Source organism: Echinops telfairi, unplaced genomic scaffold (assembly GCF_000313985.2).
Source record: "Echinops telfairi isolate 266 unplaced genomic scaffold, ASM31398v2 ScPeMD7_7458;HRSCAF=8496, whole genome shotgun sequence".
Taxonomy (NCBI): Eukaryota; Metazoa; Chordata; class Mammalia; order Afrosoricida; family Tenrecidae; genus Echinops; species Echinops telfairi.
In genome coordinates this window covers 36068118-36086325 of record NW_022111358.1, presented here as the reverse complement: position 1 = coordinate 36086325, position 18208 = coordinate 36068118, and the positions used below count along the sequence as shown (strand labels likewise).

Below are 18208 nucleotides of genomic sequence, written 5' to 3'. Positions count from 1 at the left end.
GAGAGAGGCTTAAGAGTGAAGGGGTGGAGGTTAGCCTGTCAATAAGGTCACAAGTTGTTTGGAGAGCAAAGAGATAAATAGCTCGCTGGAGGTGGGACACTCCCTGCAAGACATTTCTGAGGAGAAGCCACATGAAGCTACGCTGAGGCACTCAGAGTTTCACAGCTGAAGAGCCACGTGGAGACCCCTGCCAGGGCTGAGATGCTTACAACGCCACTGGATCCACAAGACTTCTAACCCACTGGCCTGTGATCTTGCATTCAGCATTGTTGCATGTGTTTCGTGAGTCTGAAGAGGTCTTTATAGATTGGTATCAGACATGCAAGTTAATATCGGACTTATGGACTTGACCTAGACTGGGCTGGGATGTTTTATCAATATTCAATTGCTCTTGTATATAAACTTCTTCCTTATACACACAAGTGTGTCTATGAATTTGTTTCTGTAGTCTAACACGGGCTGCTTCTCCTAAAGAGACCCCATTCTACATGCATGTACCAATTTTTTTCAGCCCTTCTTTGATTGGAGCAAGCTAGTTATGAGTCATCAAGGAAATGAGCTCAATAGTTCTGAATGATGATGTAATGGTGTGAAGTCGCGTGCGCGTGCCCTCCTGGCAGGCATATCCTTAGAATAAAATGCCTCTGTCTAATGGGCTGTCTTTGGGAAGCCAGCAGCCTGCCATTTAGTGTGACCAGGTTCTTATAAGGAGACTCGTGTCCCTACAACAGGAGCTGGACAAACCATCTGCTTGCCTTGGAGTGTCCCATCCAATTTCCCAGAAACAATGACCAGGTTACCAGAGTGAGGAAACACAGAGGGAGGCTGTTTCTAGGGCAGCAGGTGGTGGTCCTGGCATTTCCTTTGTGTCAATACCTAGGGTTCCCTGAGGTGTCTGCTGTATGAGTTTCTCTACAGAAGCCCAGCCATATGGCACCGATAAACAAGGGAACATTCTCCAGCTAGCGTGCATGCTGGTTTTCAGTGCTGCATCCTGGGAATCTAGCACATACTTTCAAACGTGGCCAGTTTTCCATAAAGAACAGTTTTGTGGTTCTTACTTGGAACGGCTTTCTCTGGCTTTGTGAAGCCACCTCTTGGGCTCAGCGCAGTGCTTTTCCTGGTGGACATCTTCCAAGGCTGAGAAGATTTTGGTGTCCTTTTATGCATAGCTTCTTTGTATATGTTTCCCTTAAGAGCAGATATAACACAGAATAGAGATGAGAGCGGGCTAATAACTTTCATACACCCTCTTAAGTACGGACAAAATAAGGAAATAATCCTCAGCCAAACCCATTTGATTGACTTCAAATTTCTAAATTCCGATTAATACTCAAGTAAGCTAAAAGCAGCCTTGACATCTGATATCCCTTGAAATTAAAAAAAAAAAATCCATCTTTAACACGTTTCAGACTTGCCACTGTCCTATACCCTGAATATAACCACTATGAATATTCTGATGGACTTGCTTTGCCAGCCTTTCATCATAGGTTAAAACAGTGCTTCATTGCAATCATACTATACTGTATTAACATTTTAGAATACAGTAAATACATTTTCCATGGTTTCACCAAATCCCTGTAAACAACTTTTTCACAACAATGGAAGGAAAAAAAAAAAAAACGCAATAGAAAAGGGTTTTCCTTGTTTTGTTGCTTGGTTTTGCTCTGTCTTGTTTTTGTGCATGTTATTTTTTTGTGTGTGTGTGCATGTTATCTCCGCAGGTCTGTCTAAAAAAAATAGGCTGGATGAACAATCTGGAGGAGAAAACAGTGGGACTGACAGTTCCAGGGGACATCGGAGAGGAAGAGGTGGGGGTGAGGGTGGGAAGGAAGTGGTGTTAACAAACCCTGGGACAAGGGAACAAGTGATCTAAATCGGTGTTGAGGAGGGTTCAGGAGGCCTGGTAGGGCGTGATCAAGGGTAATGTAACCAAGAGGAATGACTGAAACCCAAATGAAGGCTGAACATGACAGTGGGACAAGAGGAAAGTAAAACGAAGTAGAGGAAAGAACTAGGAGGCAAAGGGCATTTATAGAGGTCTAAATAAAGGCATGTACATATGTAAATATATATGATGGGGAAATTTATGTGCATATATTTATAGGTTTAGTATTAAGGTAGCAGATGGACATTGGACCTCCACTCAAGTACTCCCTCAACGCAAGAATACTTTGTTCTATTAAACTGGCATTCCATGATGCTCACTTTCCTGACACGATCGCTGTAAGACAAAGCAGGTGCATAAGCAAATTTGGTGAAAAAAGCTGATGGTGCCTGGCTATCAAAAGATACAGTGTCTGGGGTCTTAAAGGCTTGAAGGTAAACAAGCGGCCATCTAGCTCAGAAGCAACAAAGCCCACATGGAAGAAGCACACCAGCCTGTGTGATCACAAGGTGTCGAAGGGATGAGGTATCAGGCATCAAAGAACAAAAAATTGTATCATTGTGAATGAGGGGGAGTGCGGAGGGAGGACTCAAAGCCCATCTGTAGGCAACTGGACATCCCCTTACATAAGGGTTGTGGGGAGGAGACGAGTCAGGGTGCAGTGTGGCACCTATGAAACAGACAATTTTCCTTTAGTTCCTAAATGCTTCCTCCCCGCCAACTATCTTGATCCCAATTCCACGTTACAAATCTGGCTGGACCAGAGGGTGTACAGTGGTATAGATACGAACTTGAAACACGGAATCCAGGACAGATGATCCATTCAGGACCAGTGGTGAGAGTGGCGATACCGGGAGGGTAGAGGTAGGGTGGGGTGGAAAGGGGGAACTGATTACAGGGATCTACATATAACCTCCTTGGGGAAAAGACAACAGAAAAGTGGGTGAAGGGAGATGCAGGACAGTGTAAATTTATAAATTATCAAGGATTCATGAGGGAGTGGGGAGGGAGGAGGGAAAATGAGCTGATGCCAAGGGCATTAAGTGGAGCGAAAATGTTTTGAGAATGAGGGTAATGAATGTACAAATGTGCTTCACACGATGTGTGGATTGTGATAAGAGTTATATGAGCCCCCAATAATTTTTTTTTTTTTTTTTTAAAGAAAAAAGGGTTTTCCTTGGGCTTCTCAAAACTAGGCAGGAACTTCTGTGGCTTTTCTGCTGGTCCTACAGCTCTGGCCACCTGGCCTGTTGGTTAAACCCTTGGCACACTGCTAAGCAGCAGAACCCATCACAAGGGATAGGCGCTTTAGATTGGCAGGGGAGATGGTAGTTTTTCCCGCCACATTTGAACAACTTGGCCACTGGTGGAAGGAGTTAAGAGTAAACCCTACATCGTGAAATGGAACCCAGCCTTATCCTAAGGAGCTAGTGATGATCAAGGCCTTGTCCTGTCTGCACGTCCCACCAATCTGACCCTGGTGTTTATTTCAGTGGCGACTTTTACCCACTGTTTGCTCCTCCTTCTTGTTCATTCCTAGTGGGCCGACATTCTCTTGCACTTTGTTTCTCCTGAGTTCCCTTTCAAATGATTCAGTTATTGCCTAGAGGAGAAAAGCTCACATATTATTGAAGACATTTAGAAATGAACCCAAAAGGCAACATTCACCTCAGCTCTTGCTGCTCTTAAGAGATCAAGGTCAATCTCCTTTAACCCCCTCAGTTCCTTTCAGGAGCTATCACACAAGCATACCTTATTTTAACAATGACATAACTGAGACATAACATCTTAAGTGCACAATATGGTTATACCAGTTTTATTTTGTTACTCCCGATTTGAAATAATACCACTGGCAGCCGTCTGATTTGGTCTCAATTTCTCACCGCTGTAAAACATACTATAGTAAATTAAGTACTCTAAATCCATAGACTTTTCTAAATTCCTGTGATGGCAGAACATGTTCCCTGGTAATCATGCTAACCTCCTAGCGGAATCCCAACCACCTCTTCTCATGCCTGTCCGGGAACTTTGTCATCCTGTCTGCCCCTCAGGTGGCCTCTCATGCTGAAGCCATATCAAGTTCCCTTCATCTCTACAGTGTACTCTGAAAACACTAACTCACACTCACCTTGTTTGTCTTAATCCACTGGGCCACTTATTTTCTTACTATTTCTTACTATTTCACCAGTGCGAGTTTGATGTCACAATTCTGTCATCACCTGGCTGACGCATACTGGATACATTTTGGGCCTTTACTCAATACCTTGTTCCTGGTGGTATCTGGCTGGCAGTGACGGGTACCTCCTGCTGCCCTACAATACTCGAGAGCTGGGGACGTACCCTTGCTTTGAATCGGCGCATGTCTGTTTCTTGGTCTTTGTGCTGCTTTGCTCTCTCCCTATGGCACTGTTTGCGCTTGTTCACTGGCGAGGGGGACAGCGAGTGGGATCTGTTGGGTAGTTTTCTAGGCATGGCAAGTCCTACAATACAGACACATACACCGTTAGGCACTGACAGCCAGAAATGTGAGTCAAAACCCGAACCGTCTTTTTTTTTTTAAATCCGAGAAATGGATGAGTGAATGCACTAAAGGTGCTTCCTCCTAGAACGGGCGAGTGTTGGCTTGTATGTGTGTCATACCTGCTGTTCGTGCATTTCTGATTCACAGTGACCCTGGGTACAACAAAGAAACCCTGCCCAGTATTGGGCCATCCTCAAAATTGCTATGTTGTAGCCACTGTGTTCTTTCTCTGTTTCCCTGACCCTCTCACAAGCATGATGTGGTGAAGAAAGCTGATGGTGCCTGGCTATCAAAAGATATAGCGTCTGGGGTCTTAAAGGCTTGAAGGTAAACAAGTGGCCATCTAGCTCAGAAGCAACAAAGCCCACATGGAAAAAGTACACCAGGCTATGTGATCACGAGGTGTCGATGGGATCAGGTATCAGGCATCTAAGACCTAAAACAAAATCATACCCAATGTGAATGGGGATTGGGGTGGGGGGGGCATGGAGTGCAGATCCAATGCCCATCTGTAGACAATTTGTCCATCTGTAGACAATTGGACATCCCCTCACAGAGGGTCACAGGGAAGAGATGAGCCAGTCAGGGTACAGTATAGCACCGATGAAACACAACTTTCCTCTAGTTCTTTGGTGCTTCCTTCACCCCACTATCATGATCTCACTTCTACCTTACAAATCAGATTAGACCAGAACACGCACACTGCTACAGATAAGAGCCTGCAACACAGGGAATCCAAGATAGATAAACCCCTCCGGGCCAGAGTAGAGATAACGGGATGATTAGGGGAGGGTGGGGAGTAGAAAGGGGGAATTGACCACAAGGATCAACCTATAACCCCCTCCAAGCGGGACGAACAATGGAAAAGTGGGTGAGGGGCGACAGAGGAAAATACATGAAAAAGTCTATAACTTATCAAGGGTTTGTGAGGGAGGACGGGTGGGGGAGGGAGGGGGAAGAAATGGGGAGCTGCTAGGGGTAGAGAATGCTTTGAAAATGATGGCAGAATATGTGCAAATATGCTTGACACAATGGATGAATGTATGGATTCCGATGAGATGTAAGAGCCCCCAATAAGAGTACTTAATTTAAAAAAATTAAAAATACATTTTAAAGTGTTTTTTTTCCAAAGGGCAAGGTGTATAGTAAGGGGAAGAGGGAGCTTTCTATGTCGGACTTCCTGGAGATTAACTGTGAAGGGAAAAGAGATGAAATAATTGAGGAAAAAGTGCTCTTCAAGAAGTGAAAAACCAACTGATAAAGTTACGGAAGCATTAAACTGAGAAACTAGAGAAACAAGGGATGAGCCAGGTAGATAAAATATGCAGAATTTTTGTTGATCGCAGAAGGGAATTGTATGAATTTGAACAATGAAAGGTCACACAGTAGCAAGTCTGCAAGAATGTGGCAAACCCAACACTGCCCACCAGGCACAGTGAAAGTGGCACGTTCACTTTGCTGAGCAATGTGACAGACACCACTGAGAAAAGTGTAAGCCTCCCCATTCAGCATCTGTCCTAGATGACGATGCTCGAGAAACTGCTGCAGGTGTTTCAGGCTGTTCAGTGCAGACTCTTAGTTATGAGAACTTAGAAAGAACCAAAATGTCCAGCACCAGGGGCGCTGGTCTACACAGCGCTGTGATAGAGGACCCTTATGGACTGAACGATATCACTGAGAGGGGAAAGAGTGGCGAAGAGAGATGGGCTTTCAGTTCTTGAGAAGATAACTGTGGCGAAGAGAGATGGGCTTTCAGTTCTTGAGAAGATAACTGTGGCGAAGAGAGATGGGCTTTCAGTTCTTGAGAAGATAACTGTGGCGAAGAGAGATGGGCTTTCAGTTCTTATCTTAAACACAAATGTAACTGCTAATATCCATCTTCTGGGTACTCGAGATACATGTGTTTGAAATCATTTCTGGAAACTTTTACATTTCTGAAGTAATTACAGTGAGGGGGGAAAACATTTTCTAAAAGTGAGTAGCACTGCCCGAGCAGTTAACTTGGATGACCTCTTTCCAGACTTCTGTGGAATGCGTACCCAGGATAAGTACCTCTGGGGCAAAGGAGCTCTGGTGACAGAGTGGATTATGCCTTGGGCAACTAACTATAAGGTTAGAAGTTCAAACCTACCAACTGCTGGTGAAAGATGTAGCTAACTCCTCCCATAGAGATTTATAGGCTCGAAAAACCCACAGGGGTAGATTTACTCTACCCTATAGATTTACTATGAGCCAGAATTGACTGATGCCATTGAGTGAGGTTTTGGTTTGGTCTCTGGGACAAGAGTCTACGAGAAGTGTCTCTGGACTTAAGTACCTGGCCTTGGCTTCTTTGGCCCACACTCCATGACGCTGTCACTATGCTGAGACAGTGTCTCAGCATTTCCAGTTTCCACCTCTTCATTCCCAGCCTCCTTTACTTCATAATCAGTCTTTTCTTCCATTCGATCACCTAGGGCACTTTTTAACATCTGTGAGGAAGACAGTAATTTCCAACATCTTTCATTGTTCGTAAGAATGCAAGTTGGTAGAAGTACACAAAACCTGTAAATTTTTCCTTTAAAATTTAGGTATGCTAAACAACCTATTTTCAGATACTATCTGCACATGCTTAGTTTGTAAAGGGTGTATGAGAGTAAGTCAAAAAGTACTGCTCTTAGGGGTTCAGCACATACATGCATGGGTGTATTCCAAACAAAATGTGTTCAAACGTGTCTGCAACCAAATGAAGGGCTGCAGACAGCTCTCTCAGTACTACACTGCTATTCTCATTAGGCTGCCTCCAATCAAAAGCAGCTTCCAAGGGGCTATGCTGGACCAGTTAAAGCCAACACAGAGAAGTTAGAAGGGCAATTGACTTTTTTCTTAAAAAATCACAAAGGGGCAATCTTAATAGATTTTCTTGAAGGATTGTGGGGCCTTACAAGGAAATTTTAAGAAAACTTGAACGCTGCATTGACGAGTATCTTGGTTATCTAATGTTGCTATAACAGAAATCACCACAGGGGGATGGCTAGAAATCCGAGTTCTGGCTCTGGAGAAACGTCCTGTGTCCTTCACTCATCTGTGGCCCAGTGGCCCTTGGAGTCTCCATGTGTCTTGGCATCAGTCTTCCCTTGGGTCTAGGAGGTTCACAGCACAGGGACCCCAAGTCCAAACGAGGTGTCTGCTCCTGATGCTTTGTTCATGGTGGTAGTGGGTCCCTCTCTGTTTACTTCTCTCCCTCTTTCTCTCTTGTAAGATGAAAACTGTTGCAGGCCATAGGGACCAGGGCTGTGACAGGCTTAAGCGTTATTCCATCAGATCTCATCATGAAGGATCATCACATGCCTGCCACATTACATCGCCATGCAACTGCCAAAGAACTGAGAATCATGGCCCAGCCAAGCTTACATGTACTTTTGAGGGACATAATTCAATCCATGCCATTGAGAAAAGTCAGGAAAGTTGCGATAAGGAATTTATTCCCTGGGAATCCAGGACAGATGATTCCTTCAGGACCAGTGCTGAGAGTGATGATACTGGGAGGGTGGAGGGAGGGTGTGGTGAAAAGCAGAACCCATTACAAGGATCTACATGTACCTTCCTTCCTGGGGGATGGACAACAGAAAAGTGGGTGAGGGGAGACGTCAAACAGTGTAAGATACGACAAAATAATAATTTATAAATTATCAAGGGAATTTATTCCCACCATAACAATGCACCTGCGCATCCTTCGTGGATAGTAAAGGCAGTACTATGAGAATTTTGTTGGGAAACCTTACACCCTCATGAGACCCTCCTTCAGACTTATGTTATTCCCCAAACTCCCATGGACATTTTATAGGCACATTTATGTCGCTCTAGGAAATCGGTTCTCAACCTATGGGTCGCGACCCCTTTGGGGGTAGGGGTGGGTCAAACGACCCTTTCACAGGCGTCGCCTAAGACCATGGGAAAACACATAGTTCCAGTGGTCTTAGGAACTGAGACACCGCTCCTCTGTCTCCAGGTGGGTCCGCCCACATGCAGGTACACCCACCTATGAGTACGCTGCCTGAAGACTGTCACCCATGCTACACCGTGCTTCCAGTCAAAATGTCGTTTGTCATTAGAAATAAAGATTTCACAATATATAATTACATATTATTTTTGTGATTAATCACTATGCTTTAATTATGTTCACTTTGTAACAATGAAAATACATCCTGCATATCAGATATTTACGTTAGGATTCATAACAGTATCAAAATCACAGTTATAAAGTAGCAACGATGATAATTTTGTGGTTGGGGGTCACCACCACCTGAGGAACGGTGTGAAAGGTCGCGGCAGGAGGAAGGTGGAGAGCCCTGCCCTAGGGTGTCAGAAGTGCCATCTGGGTGGCCTGTGAACTGAGGAGCACAGCACTCTCCAGGAAGGGCCGGAGATGCAGACACCGCCTTCAGAACGCACAGACCAGGTGGAAGCGACGCTGCAAAAGCAAGTGCTTTAAACTTTGATGTTTGCTTAATAAAGAAGGCTCCTGGTTTTTTCTGAGCAATCCTGACTTACCCTCACATATTAGTGCTATTGACTATTCAGAGTCAGTGCACTTATTCAGTGACACCCCAGACTATGAAGCTTCTATTTTGCCAGAATCAATGATCATCATCTAGTTTTATATCCATTTGTCTTTAGTGACAAAGGGAAATGACAGATATATCAAGAGATGAACTATTACATTAGGAAAAAGATTTTATTTTCACCAGAATTAAGCAGTTTGGCTAAATCTGTACCAAATTTGGTTATATCACAAAAGGCTAGGCAAACTCATGTAATATTGCCACAATAACTAAGCTATGGCTCATTTTCCAATGCCCAAAGTTTAGCCTATACCTCCAATTGGGGGAAATCGCTTACCATCCCATGGGAATTTCAATACAGATAAAAACAAGACTTACCCAATCTAGCTCAGAGAGCCGCTGAGAGAGTTTCTTGGATACTGCGTGCAATTTTTGTTCTGTCAGCCTCCTGCTTAGCCTCTGGGGAAGAGGTGAATCCCAGGGTGAAACTGCAGATCTGTTTTCATATCTGTAATGCAAGGGCCCATGGGATGGGTTAGGGACCCAAGTTGGCATAATCCAGAACCAATGCATTATATGCTTTTAAAAACCTCATACTGGAGGACGGCGAGCCCACCCTTTGTCAACGCCCTCGCATCTAGAGAGACAGTGACACTGAGACAACGTCACCTTCTTCCTTGTGGAGGCCATTTGGTCCTGGGACTGTGGGCCTGAGCCGAACAGATTGCCTGTTCATTTTTAGGCGACTTAGAAGTTAAGATAACGCTATCGTCTGGTTCCTATTAAAAACAGAAAAAAAGACAATTCAAAAAAGCTATAGAGAAGGCACATTAAAGACTTTCTTGTGTGTGTGTGTGTGTGTGTGTGTGTGTGTGTGTGTGTGTGTGTAGATGTACGTGTGTAGGGACCTGGTGTACAAAGGTAGGCATCTTCATTCTCTGTGTTGTGTTCTGAAATGTGCTTATTGAAAAGTCCATGGACCCCCATGCCAACGGGATGGAGCAATGCCCACAGACTTGGCTGAGAGGAAAAGCGTGGCTCCCGGCGACCGGAGAGTTACACTAGGGCAGTGGGACACGCGATTACATCCCAGGCACACTGGTCAAGGAGTCGGTGCATTAAGGAACTTCATTTTAGAGGACAGAAAGTTGAAGCAGTCATAGAAGACTCCTCAAACAGAAATGCTGTCTTAGTCATTTTAATAATTCATTTTCTGAATGAATTATTCAGAAGTTCCAGACTCTGGAATTGTTGGGGAGATGTTCTTTATGGTGAAGATCGCTTCCATTTCATTTCAGTACCTTTATCTTCAAGTTAAGAAAAATCAAATACTTATTAGTAAATAGCAACTCTGATGTGATCTCCCTTAGAAAACTTCTTATTCAAGGTTAAATATAAAGCTCCATGAATTATTTCAAAATGGATACTCCCACCTATCTGCCAGCTAGCCAATTAATGGAGCGTTCCCACCACCTAGTTATTGTTCTCTGCTCCCCTGCCTCTCGGCCTCAGTGCCCACCACCTCTCTGACAGATGCACAGGGTAGTCAGCCTGGTGGCCACTTGCCCTGATGATGCTTATTTCTTCTGGGAGCCTCTTCTGCATTGTTCGATGTATGCACAGGGGCTTCCAAACGTTCGTGGAAAAAGGCCAGGCAGGTGCGTGCAGAGGCAATTTTCAGAATACAAGGTGCTGGTTCATGGACTACTTCATTGACTATTATGATGCCAGAGACCTCTTTGTTTAGAGTCACAGACTTCTGTCCACCCAAAAGCCAGTGTGTCCACTCACCGGGGCCAGCACCATATACTCTCCAGTAGAGTTCATGGCCGAGGAGTCGCGGGCTGCATGCAAGTACTCCTTCCCCATGGGGCAGGGTGCTCGAGACTCGAATGGGTGGTAGGGTGGCTGCAGAGGAATGGCGGATCGAATCGGCTCCCCTAGCTTCCTGGCACTGGAAGTCATACTCACAGAAGGGATTTCCACTAAGAAAGCAAAGTAAAGTGGACATTGCAGTTACGCTCTGAGGAGCTATACACGTGTTCACACACACTAGTAGGAAGCACATTTTAAAGCCGATTTTAAAAATGAGTACTCCAACAATAATTAAACCAGGAACTCCTTGTAAATAAGTTAAGGGTAAAATTAGTCCGCATGAATGGAATTCAATTGTTAATTCAAATCATAGAAATGGCCCTTGAAAAGAAATCATGAGCCGGAGCGGCCTAAAGAATGGCTACAAATTCCGGTTCTGCCACATGTCAGAACATCAGCTGGCTGGTGACAATGCCCTTACCTAACTGTCACCTGAGAATGCCAGAGGTGATGATAAGGAACATTTTCCAGAAATCAGTAGAAGACATTTTTTCATTCGCTCGTCACTGGGAGATTACCAACTGACATACTAGTGTATCACACGCTACTGTCCTTAAGCAGAAATCAGGGGTAGTGGTTAAAAGTAAACATTCACAAATAAGGCCTTGTAAAGCCAAAGGGCGCCACATCAGAGCAAAGAGCAGCATAAGGAAGAACACTTACGATCCTACTTAAGATCCTACTGTACTGAGTATTCCTCAGAGCCAGTCGTGAGAACCAATACTGATACCAGCACTACTCACCGTCTTCAACAAAGGCTGTCCTACTTGGGGACCAGAAACTGGATGGAGGGTTCAGCACTTCATGTGACTTAGAACTCGTTGACACTGGGCCTTTCCTAGATCGCATTTCAGTAGGCTCTTGGGTACCTAGAAAAGAAAGTATTATGAAAGATAAGGTTTATTTTTTAATTATCAAAAAAGTTTGTAGAATGTTCAACTGGAAGCTGAGAGTTTTGTACTCGGGATAAAAATTTCAGGAATGATAGTAATTCATAAATTATCATGGGTTTATGAGGGAGTGGGGGCAGGGATGGAGGATGGGAAAAAATATGAGCTGATACCAAGGGCTCAAGTAGAAAGAAAATGTTTTGAGAAGAATGATGGCAACAAATGTACAAATGTGCTTGACACAATGGATGGATGGATTGTGTTAAGAGTTGTACACGTCTCCAATAAAATGATTTTAAAAAGAACAAAAATTCAGGAATCACAGAATTACAGAGCTGTGTTGCTCTGATTGTTTAAAATATACTAATTGCTTTTAACAACTATCAGAGCAAGAGGTAGTTCTCTAGCCTGGAATCATTTACACACATAAGAGCAATGTTTTAAACTTTCACCACTCTGCTTGAGGAAAGAGGTGCCAGTCGTAGAGCTTCCGACAGTGAAGTGAGTCTATCTCTGGGGTCCTGGTTCTCTCATGCTGCTATACAACAGAAATACAAATAGATGGTTTTGACAAACAAACTTATTCTTTCACAACTTAGGAGGCTAAAAGTCCAAGTTCAGAGAGCCAGTTTTCAGGGGGAAAGTCCTGGTTTCCTGTCCACATTTGTGGGCCAGGTGTTCCTTAGCGGTCTTCAGGTGTTTTGGCTTCAGTATCCCGCTGGGTCTAGGAGATTTAGTCCAGGGTCTCCAGGCTCAAAGGACATACTTTGCTTTTAGCTATTCTTTCTTGGCTAGTTAGGTTTCCCACTCTGTGCTCACTTCTCTCTCCTTTTATTTCTTGTAAGATAAAAGCTGTTACATTCTACACCCCCAAGGAAATACACCTTATAGAGTTCAAGGCTGTTGCATCCCACCCTTAATTCTCTTGTTGGCTGATTACACCCTGGGGGACCACTACCTAACTGCCACAGTACATCACAACATAAATACTAAACCACCAAGAATCACGGCCCAGCCATGTGGACACAGTAGCTGGGTATGGGTGAGATATCTGAACCAGGAGTCTTGGCTAGTGTTACCAAGATTTACAGCCCAGAAATCGAGGCTTCTGTTAGTTGCCTGTGACTATGTATGACGGAGACATCAGATGTCTCAAATCCAAACATAAAAGGAGGCTGCCACGAGTCCATCAAACCCAAACACTTGAGACTGGCGTCTCGATCATCCTTTTCTCCTAATCACATTTCTCTTAACCAGAGCCCTTTGCTCTCATTAACTTAGAATCTGAAAACATGTGATTCACCTCCTATGGTTGCCCCTTCCTACCCAGCACTGCCTTTCTGAAATCTCCTTCCCTTTCTTCCCTGATAATCCAACGGGCTGATCCTTCAGAAAACATGCTTTGAGTTATTTACACTCAACTCTGACTGCCTGGTTACTCTGCTTAACTCAAAGGCAAACAAGGTCTTTGGTCTATACTGTCTAACTTGATTTTTGGACAAAACTCCTTGGAATCAAAGCATTCAAGGTGACCTTGGAGAAACTGGGGCTCAAAAAAGATAAGGGTCTGTCCAAAGTCACACAGCTACTAGCAGGGTCTGGATGAGCATGCAGGCAACTGGATTCCCAATTTAAAGTACTTCATTCCACTCTGGCTTTCTCATTCCACTTAAAAATTACAGACTTACTGTGGGCCGGATGTCTTCCTAAGTTTGGGGAAATTAAGATGAGTCATTTTACTGGCCATTTCATCCCGTCCCCTTTATTGATCCGCAGCCTCCAGAAGTAGATGTGCAAACTATGTGGACTGAAGTTTGTGTCTGACATTGATGGTGTTCCAAAAGTACTGGCTGAATCCCTGGAACTCGGCTTAACAGACAAACTGGAAAGCACCCTCCAGCAAGTGAATGGCAGAGAAATAGGCAGGCAGGCCACACTGCAGGAACCCAGAGCCTCTGAACCTGAGGTAGGTGGAGAAGCCTAGGTCTGGAAGGACTAGAGGGGCAAGAATCCAGCAGAGGGAGTCAGAGAGCAGCACAGAGGGGCAGGCCAGGGCATGGGGAGTTCAAAACTCCAGGTCTCCTGGGTATAAACAGCGGGCTGTTGGCAATGGGGTCTGAAGCTTCAGGGGGAATTGTCGCTGGGTGTGCAGATGTGGCTCCCGAGGCTTTTCTGTGTCTGAATTTCCAGAAGCAGACCACCAGGCATTCTTCCAAGGTGCTTCTGAGGGGGCTCCAACCTCCAACCTTAGCCACGAGCTCATTCAGTTTACATTTTATACAACCCAGGCTCGCCTGGGGCCCACCAAGCACACAACAGACTTGCACCCACTTATGTTCTTGGACTTCACTGCCCACGTGCCTGCCGCTCCAATCTGACTGTAGTTTCAATCATCAGGTTAAGTGGGTAATGGGGCATTCTATAATTTCAACTCTGATGCCTATCGGTCCTACCTTTAAATGTACCCAAGTGTATTTATTACATGGGAGAAAGATGAGGCGCTCTGCTCCTGGAAGACTGGCAGCCTCCAAACCCACAAGGTCAGAGTGGACTCAGTGGCAGGGAGCTGAGTTATACTTATTACACTTGGCAGTTGCAGGCTGAACAACCATCATTGCTATATATCTATTTTTAATCATTTTATTGGGGGCTTGTACAATTCTCATCACAATCCATACATCCATGTGTGTCAAGAACATGTGTAGCCATCATCATTCTCAAAACATTTGGTATCAGCTCATTTTTTCCCTCCCTCCCTCTCATCCCTCATGAACCCTTGATAATTTATAAATTATGCACATCTCCCTTCCCCCACTTTTCTGTTGTCCATCCCCCAGGGAGGTTATATGTAGGTCCTTATAATCGGTTCCCCCTTTCTACCCCACCCTCCTTACACCCTCCTGGTATCACCACTCACACCACTGGTCCTGAAGGGATCATCCGCCCTGGATTCCCTGTGTTTCCAGTTCCTACCTGTACCAGTGTACATTCTTTGGCTAGCCAGATTTGTAAGGTGGAATTGGGATCATGATAGTGGAGAGGGGGAAAGGAGGAAGCATTTAAAAACTAGAGGAAAGTTGTATGTTTCATCGTTGCTACACTGCACCCTGACTGGCTCGTCTCCTCCCTGCGACCCTTCTGTAAGGAGATGTGACATCATTGCTATTTAAGTTCCAACTACTCACCATTACTTCTCAGAGAAAAGGTGTGTGCTGTATCCCCAAGCCTAATGATCTCACCGGTGGACTCGGCTTCATCTTCATCCCAAGAAGGCTCCACAGCCTCCAATGACGGGGAGCACCTGGAAGAGTTCATTCACTTAGCCCGATCACCTGGAGCCTGGCCTTACTGTGTAAAAAGGAGTCAGACTGCGTGCGGCCTGTCACTTGTGCCGCCTGTTGGGTTTTGGCTGATAGGTGAATGGTGCAAATGGCTGCGAACCAAGGGCACGCAGAGAACACAAGCAGACAAAGGCAAGGCCTGGTTACTCCGCGGGCCTGGGAGGAGAGGAGCAAGGCAGGCTGAGGGGAGGCGGACCATTTGTTCTGCATTACATACTCTTGGTTATTTCACTTTGGCACTTATTTTGTTAATTTTTAAGACTTATTAATAAAAAATGAAGTCAGAGCTGCATCCTAGAATGGTCTCCTTTGAGACATTTTCCTAACAAAGCACTATACCTTAAAAAAAAGGGGGGGGAGCCCTGATGGCATGATGGTTATGTCAGCAATTCGAAACCAGCAGCCCTCAGAGAGAAAGATGAGGCTCTCTACTCTCATAAGAGCGAGTTTTAGAAACCCAACAGAGTAGTTCTCCTACAGGGAACAAGCGCAACGGCAGTGAGTGACCCGAACACCAGTGGCCCTGCCTGTCCTTTTCAAACAGTGACCTGCTTCATAAGGCGACCGAGACTCGGATGTAAGGTGGCCGGAGCATCATGGTGACCTGTGTTTGGCAAAGACGGATGCATCAAACCAGTAGAGGCATGACATTTTTGACTATGGAAGCAACACTGATCTGAAAACTCTGATATTGGTCAGGAAAGGGCAGAGTCATCTGGCACTTTTGTACTGTAGTGGGTATAGAGAGAGGACTGCCCTTTTGGGAAGCAATTTGGCAACTTAAAAAAAAATCATTTTATTGTAGGCTCTAACAGCTCATAACAATCCATACATCAATTGTATCAAACACATTTGCACATATGTTGATGTCATCATTTCCAAAACATTTTCTTTCTACGTGAGTGGCAACTTTTATTAATAGCTTTACAACGTTCATCCTCCTTGCTTCTGAATCTAGCCTACACACTGGAAGAAAATGAAGAAATTTGTCACATATTAAACATGACATATTAAGAATAAACAAAAAATAAAGAACAACAAACTCCAGAGGAATGATTATAAAAGATGTGCCTATGTGAATGATGTGTTAAACAGAGATTATATGATGCTCCCATGTGAATGCCATGTTACAGTGATTAAAAACAATTAGCAGGGAGGTGGGGTAAGGAGCTGATGCCAGGGGTTCAAATAGAAAGAAAATGTTTTGAAAAAGATAACACATGTACAGATGTGTTTGACACAATGGATATATGTATGGATTGTGATAAGAGCTGTTAAGAGCCCCCAATTAAAAAAATGTGGGGGGAAAAACACCCCAAAACAATTATCAACAATTTAACAACTTGGAAAAAACCCCGATGTGTTAAAAAAATTAAATGCAGGAAACAAGGTTATATGGACAATCTGACTGAATCCAAAATGGGAAAAAAACATAGTTCAAAATGATGAAAAATCAAAATGTTACTAGCAGTTACTTTGTTTTGAATGGTACCTCCTTTCCCCACCCCCGCTTCTCTCTGCTGAGGTTTTCTGTTAGGAATATGAAATACTTTGGTAGAGGGAAGAGTGAAACAATAAGTGGTGGTCAATGCTGAAAATTAAGTAAGTATTATACAGTATAAGGATCCCTGGTGGCATAGTGGTTCTGCATTGGGCTGCTAACCCCAAGGTCAGCAGTTTGAAACCACCACCACCACAGGAGAAAGATGAAGCTTTCTACTCCCATAAAGAGTTACAGCCTAAGAAACTCAAAGGGGCAGCTCGACCCTGTCCTTTAGGGAGGGTCACTATGAGTTGGAATTGGGGCACTGGCAGTGATAGCTCAAATGCCTTAAAAGTTCCTCAGGAAGGTTTTAAATCTGAGCAGTTAGGAAACATTCCGCTGTAGCTTTGTGTTTTTAAAACCGCTATTCTGGCATGTTGTGGGCAGTTTGACATCGTAGCAGAACGCCCTGGATCGCTGGTTCCCTTCAGCTCCCGGCCGCCAGGTGCTACCTCCCAGGGGCCGCTCTTCTCCTTGCTCCCGACGAGCCTTTCACCCCCGCCAGAGGCCCTCCTTGGTGTGAGTCCCGAAAATGCGGCTCCGGCTCACCTGTTTACAATAAATCAAAACAGCACCTCAAGTCAGTATGACTATTTGTAGAGGAGGTGGGGAGAGGTGTATTAGTGAGGCCCCTCCAGCCCTGCCTAGCCAATGGGGTTCTTATGAAAATGAAACGCGAGCCATACGATCATCTGTAATGAGCATGTATGTCTTGGATCACAAAGAAGTAGCACAGCTGTTGCTTCAAAAGCAGGGTCCTCGACTGCATCAGCAATGCTGTTTTCTCAGCTGTTCGGTTCAGTTCTACCTCTAGCTGAGCGGGACATATGAGGCAATTGATTCAGATGACAGGAGGTGGCTTCAGAAAAACGTCATTGTCGTTGCCTTATCTTAAGCTCCGAGGCAGCATGCCTTAACCTAAGCGTCAGAGCTTGGAGAACATTTTCCTAAAAACCAGTAGTCTCAAACTTTTCAGCCCCAACATAGCCAAGGGGTAGATCCCCTCAGGGACAGTGGTAGGAGGGCATTGATTTCAAGTAAGAGGGGACACCTACTTGATTCAGACTCGTCCTCTGGATATTCCCACCCCATTTCATGCCCCTGCACCGCCCCATTTCTGAATTTGCCAAGCGACATTCTAATAACATCTAGTTAGCATTTACAGTGAACTGGGCTCAGAACTCAACTATTTACATGTGGACTTGTTTAACCTTCACAACCACCACGAAAGGGTTTCAGGGACGAAACGGAGGCTCAGAGCATGTCAGTGGCACAGTGAAGGCAAGAGCTGGCGCTGCACCAACAGCCTGCCTGCAGAACCCTTGTCCTTCAGTGGTATGTGCTGCTGCCACCGGTGCAGCGACCAGGTCGGAGCTGTCCTGCACAGCTGATCTGACACGTGACAGTAGAGCTTTCTTTCCCACCACTGTTAGCTAGCACTTAGAAGTTGCTCAGCTCTAGGTAATACTGTCCCATCAAAAGGCTGAACCCACAAGGGTAGAATCAGACTGTGGAAAAAGTTGCTCATACTGTCATTTAGGGAGGGCCATCGGAGTCACTCCCTCAGCTCACAACCAATCAACGCTTTGCCCCAGGCAAGCACGCA

General features: G+C 44.8%; 1 protein-coding gene across 2 annotated transcripts in view; it reads right to left on the bottom strand.

Annotated features, from left to right (window-relative positions):
- Window positions 1-18208, bottom strand: part of CEP95 (centrosomal protein 95) — a 31970-nt gene that overhangs the window by 5722 nt on the left and 8040 nt on the right. The window contains exons 5-14 of one of the 2 annotated variants that reach the window (XM_004707543.2): window positions 17055-17151; window positions 14904-15019; window positions 11572-11697; window positions 10745-10938; window positions 9623-9732; window positions 9332-9461; window positions 6727-6880; window positions 4229-4368; window positions 3399-3491; window positions 1062-1191 (exon numbers count right to left, since the gene is read on the bottom strand). In XM_004707543.2, the coding sequence (XP_004707600.1) occupies window positions 1062-1191; window positions 3399-3491; window positions 4229-4368; window positions 6727-6880; window positions 9332-9461; window positions 9623-9732; window positions 10745-10938; window positions 11572-11697; window positions 14904-15019; window positions 17055-17151 (1290 nt within the window). The remainder of the gene's footprint in view (window positions 1-1061; window positions 1192-3398; window positions 3492-4228; window positions 4369-6726; window positions 6881-9331; window positions 9462-9622; window positions 9733-10744; window positions 10939-11571; window positions 11698-14903; window positions 15020-17054; window positions 17152-18208) is intronic. The other variant, XM_045299663.1, reaches the window with a different exon arrangement.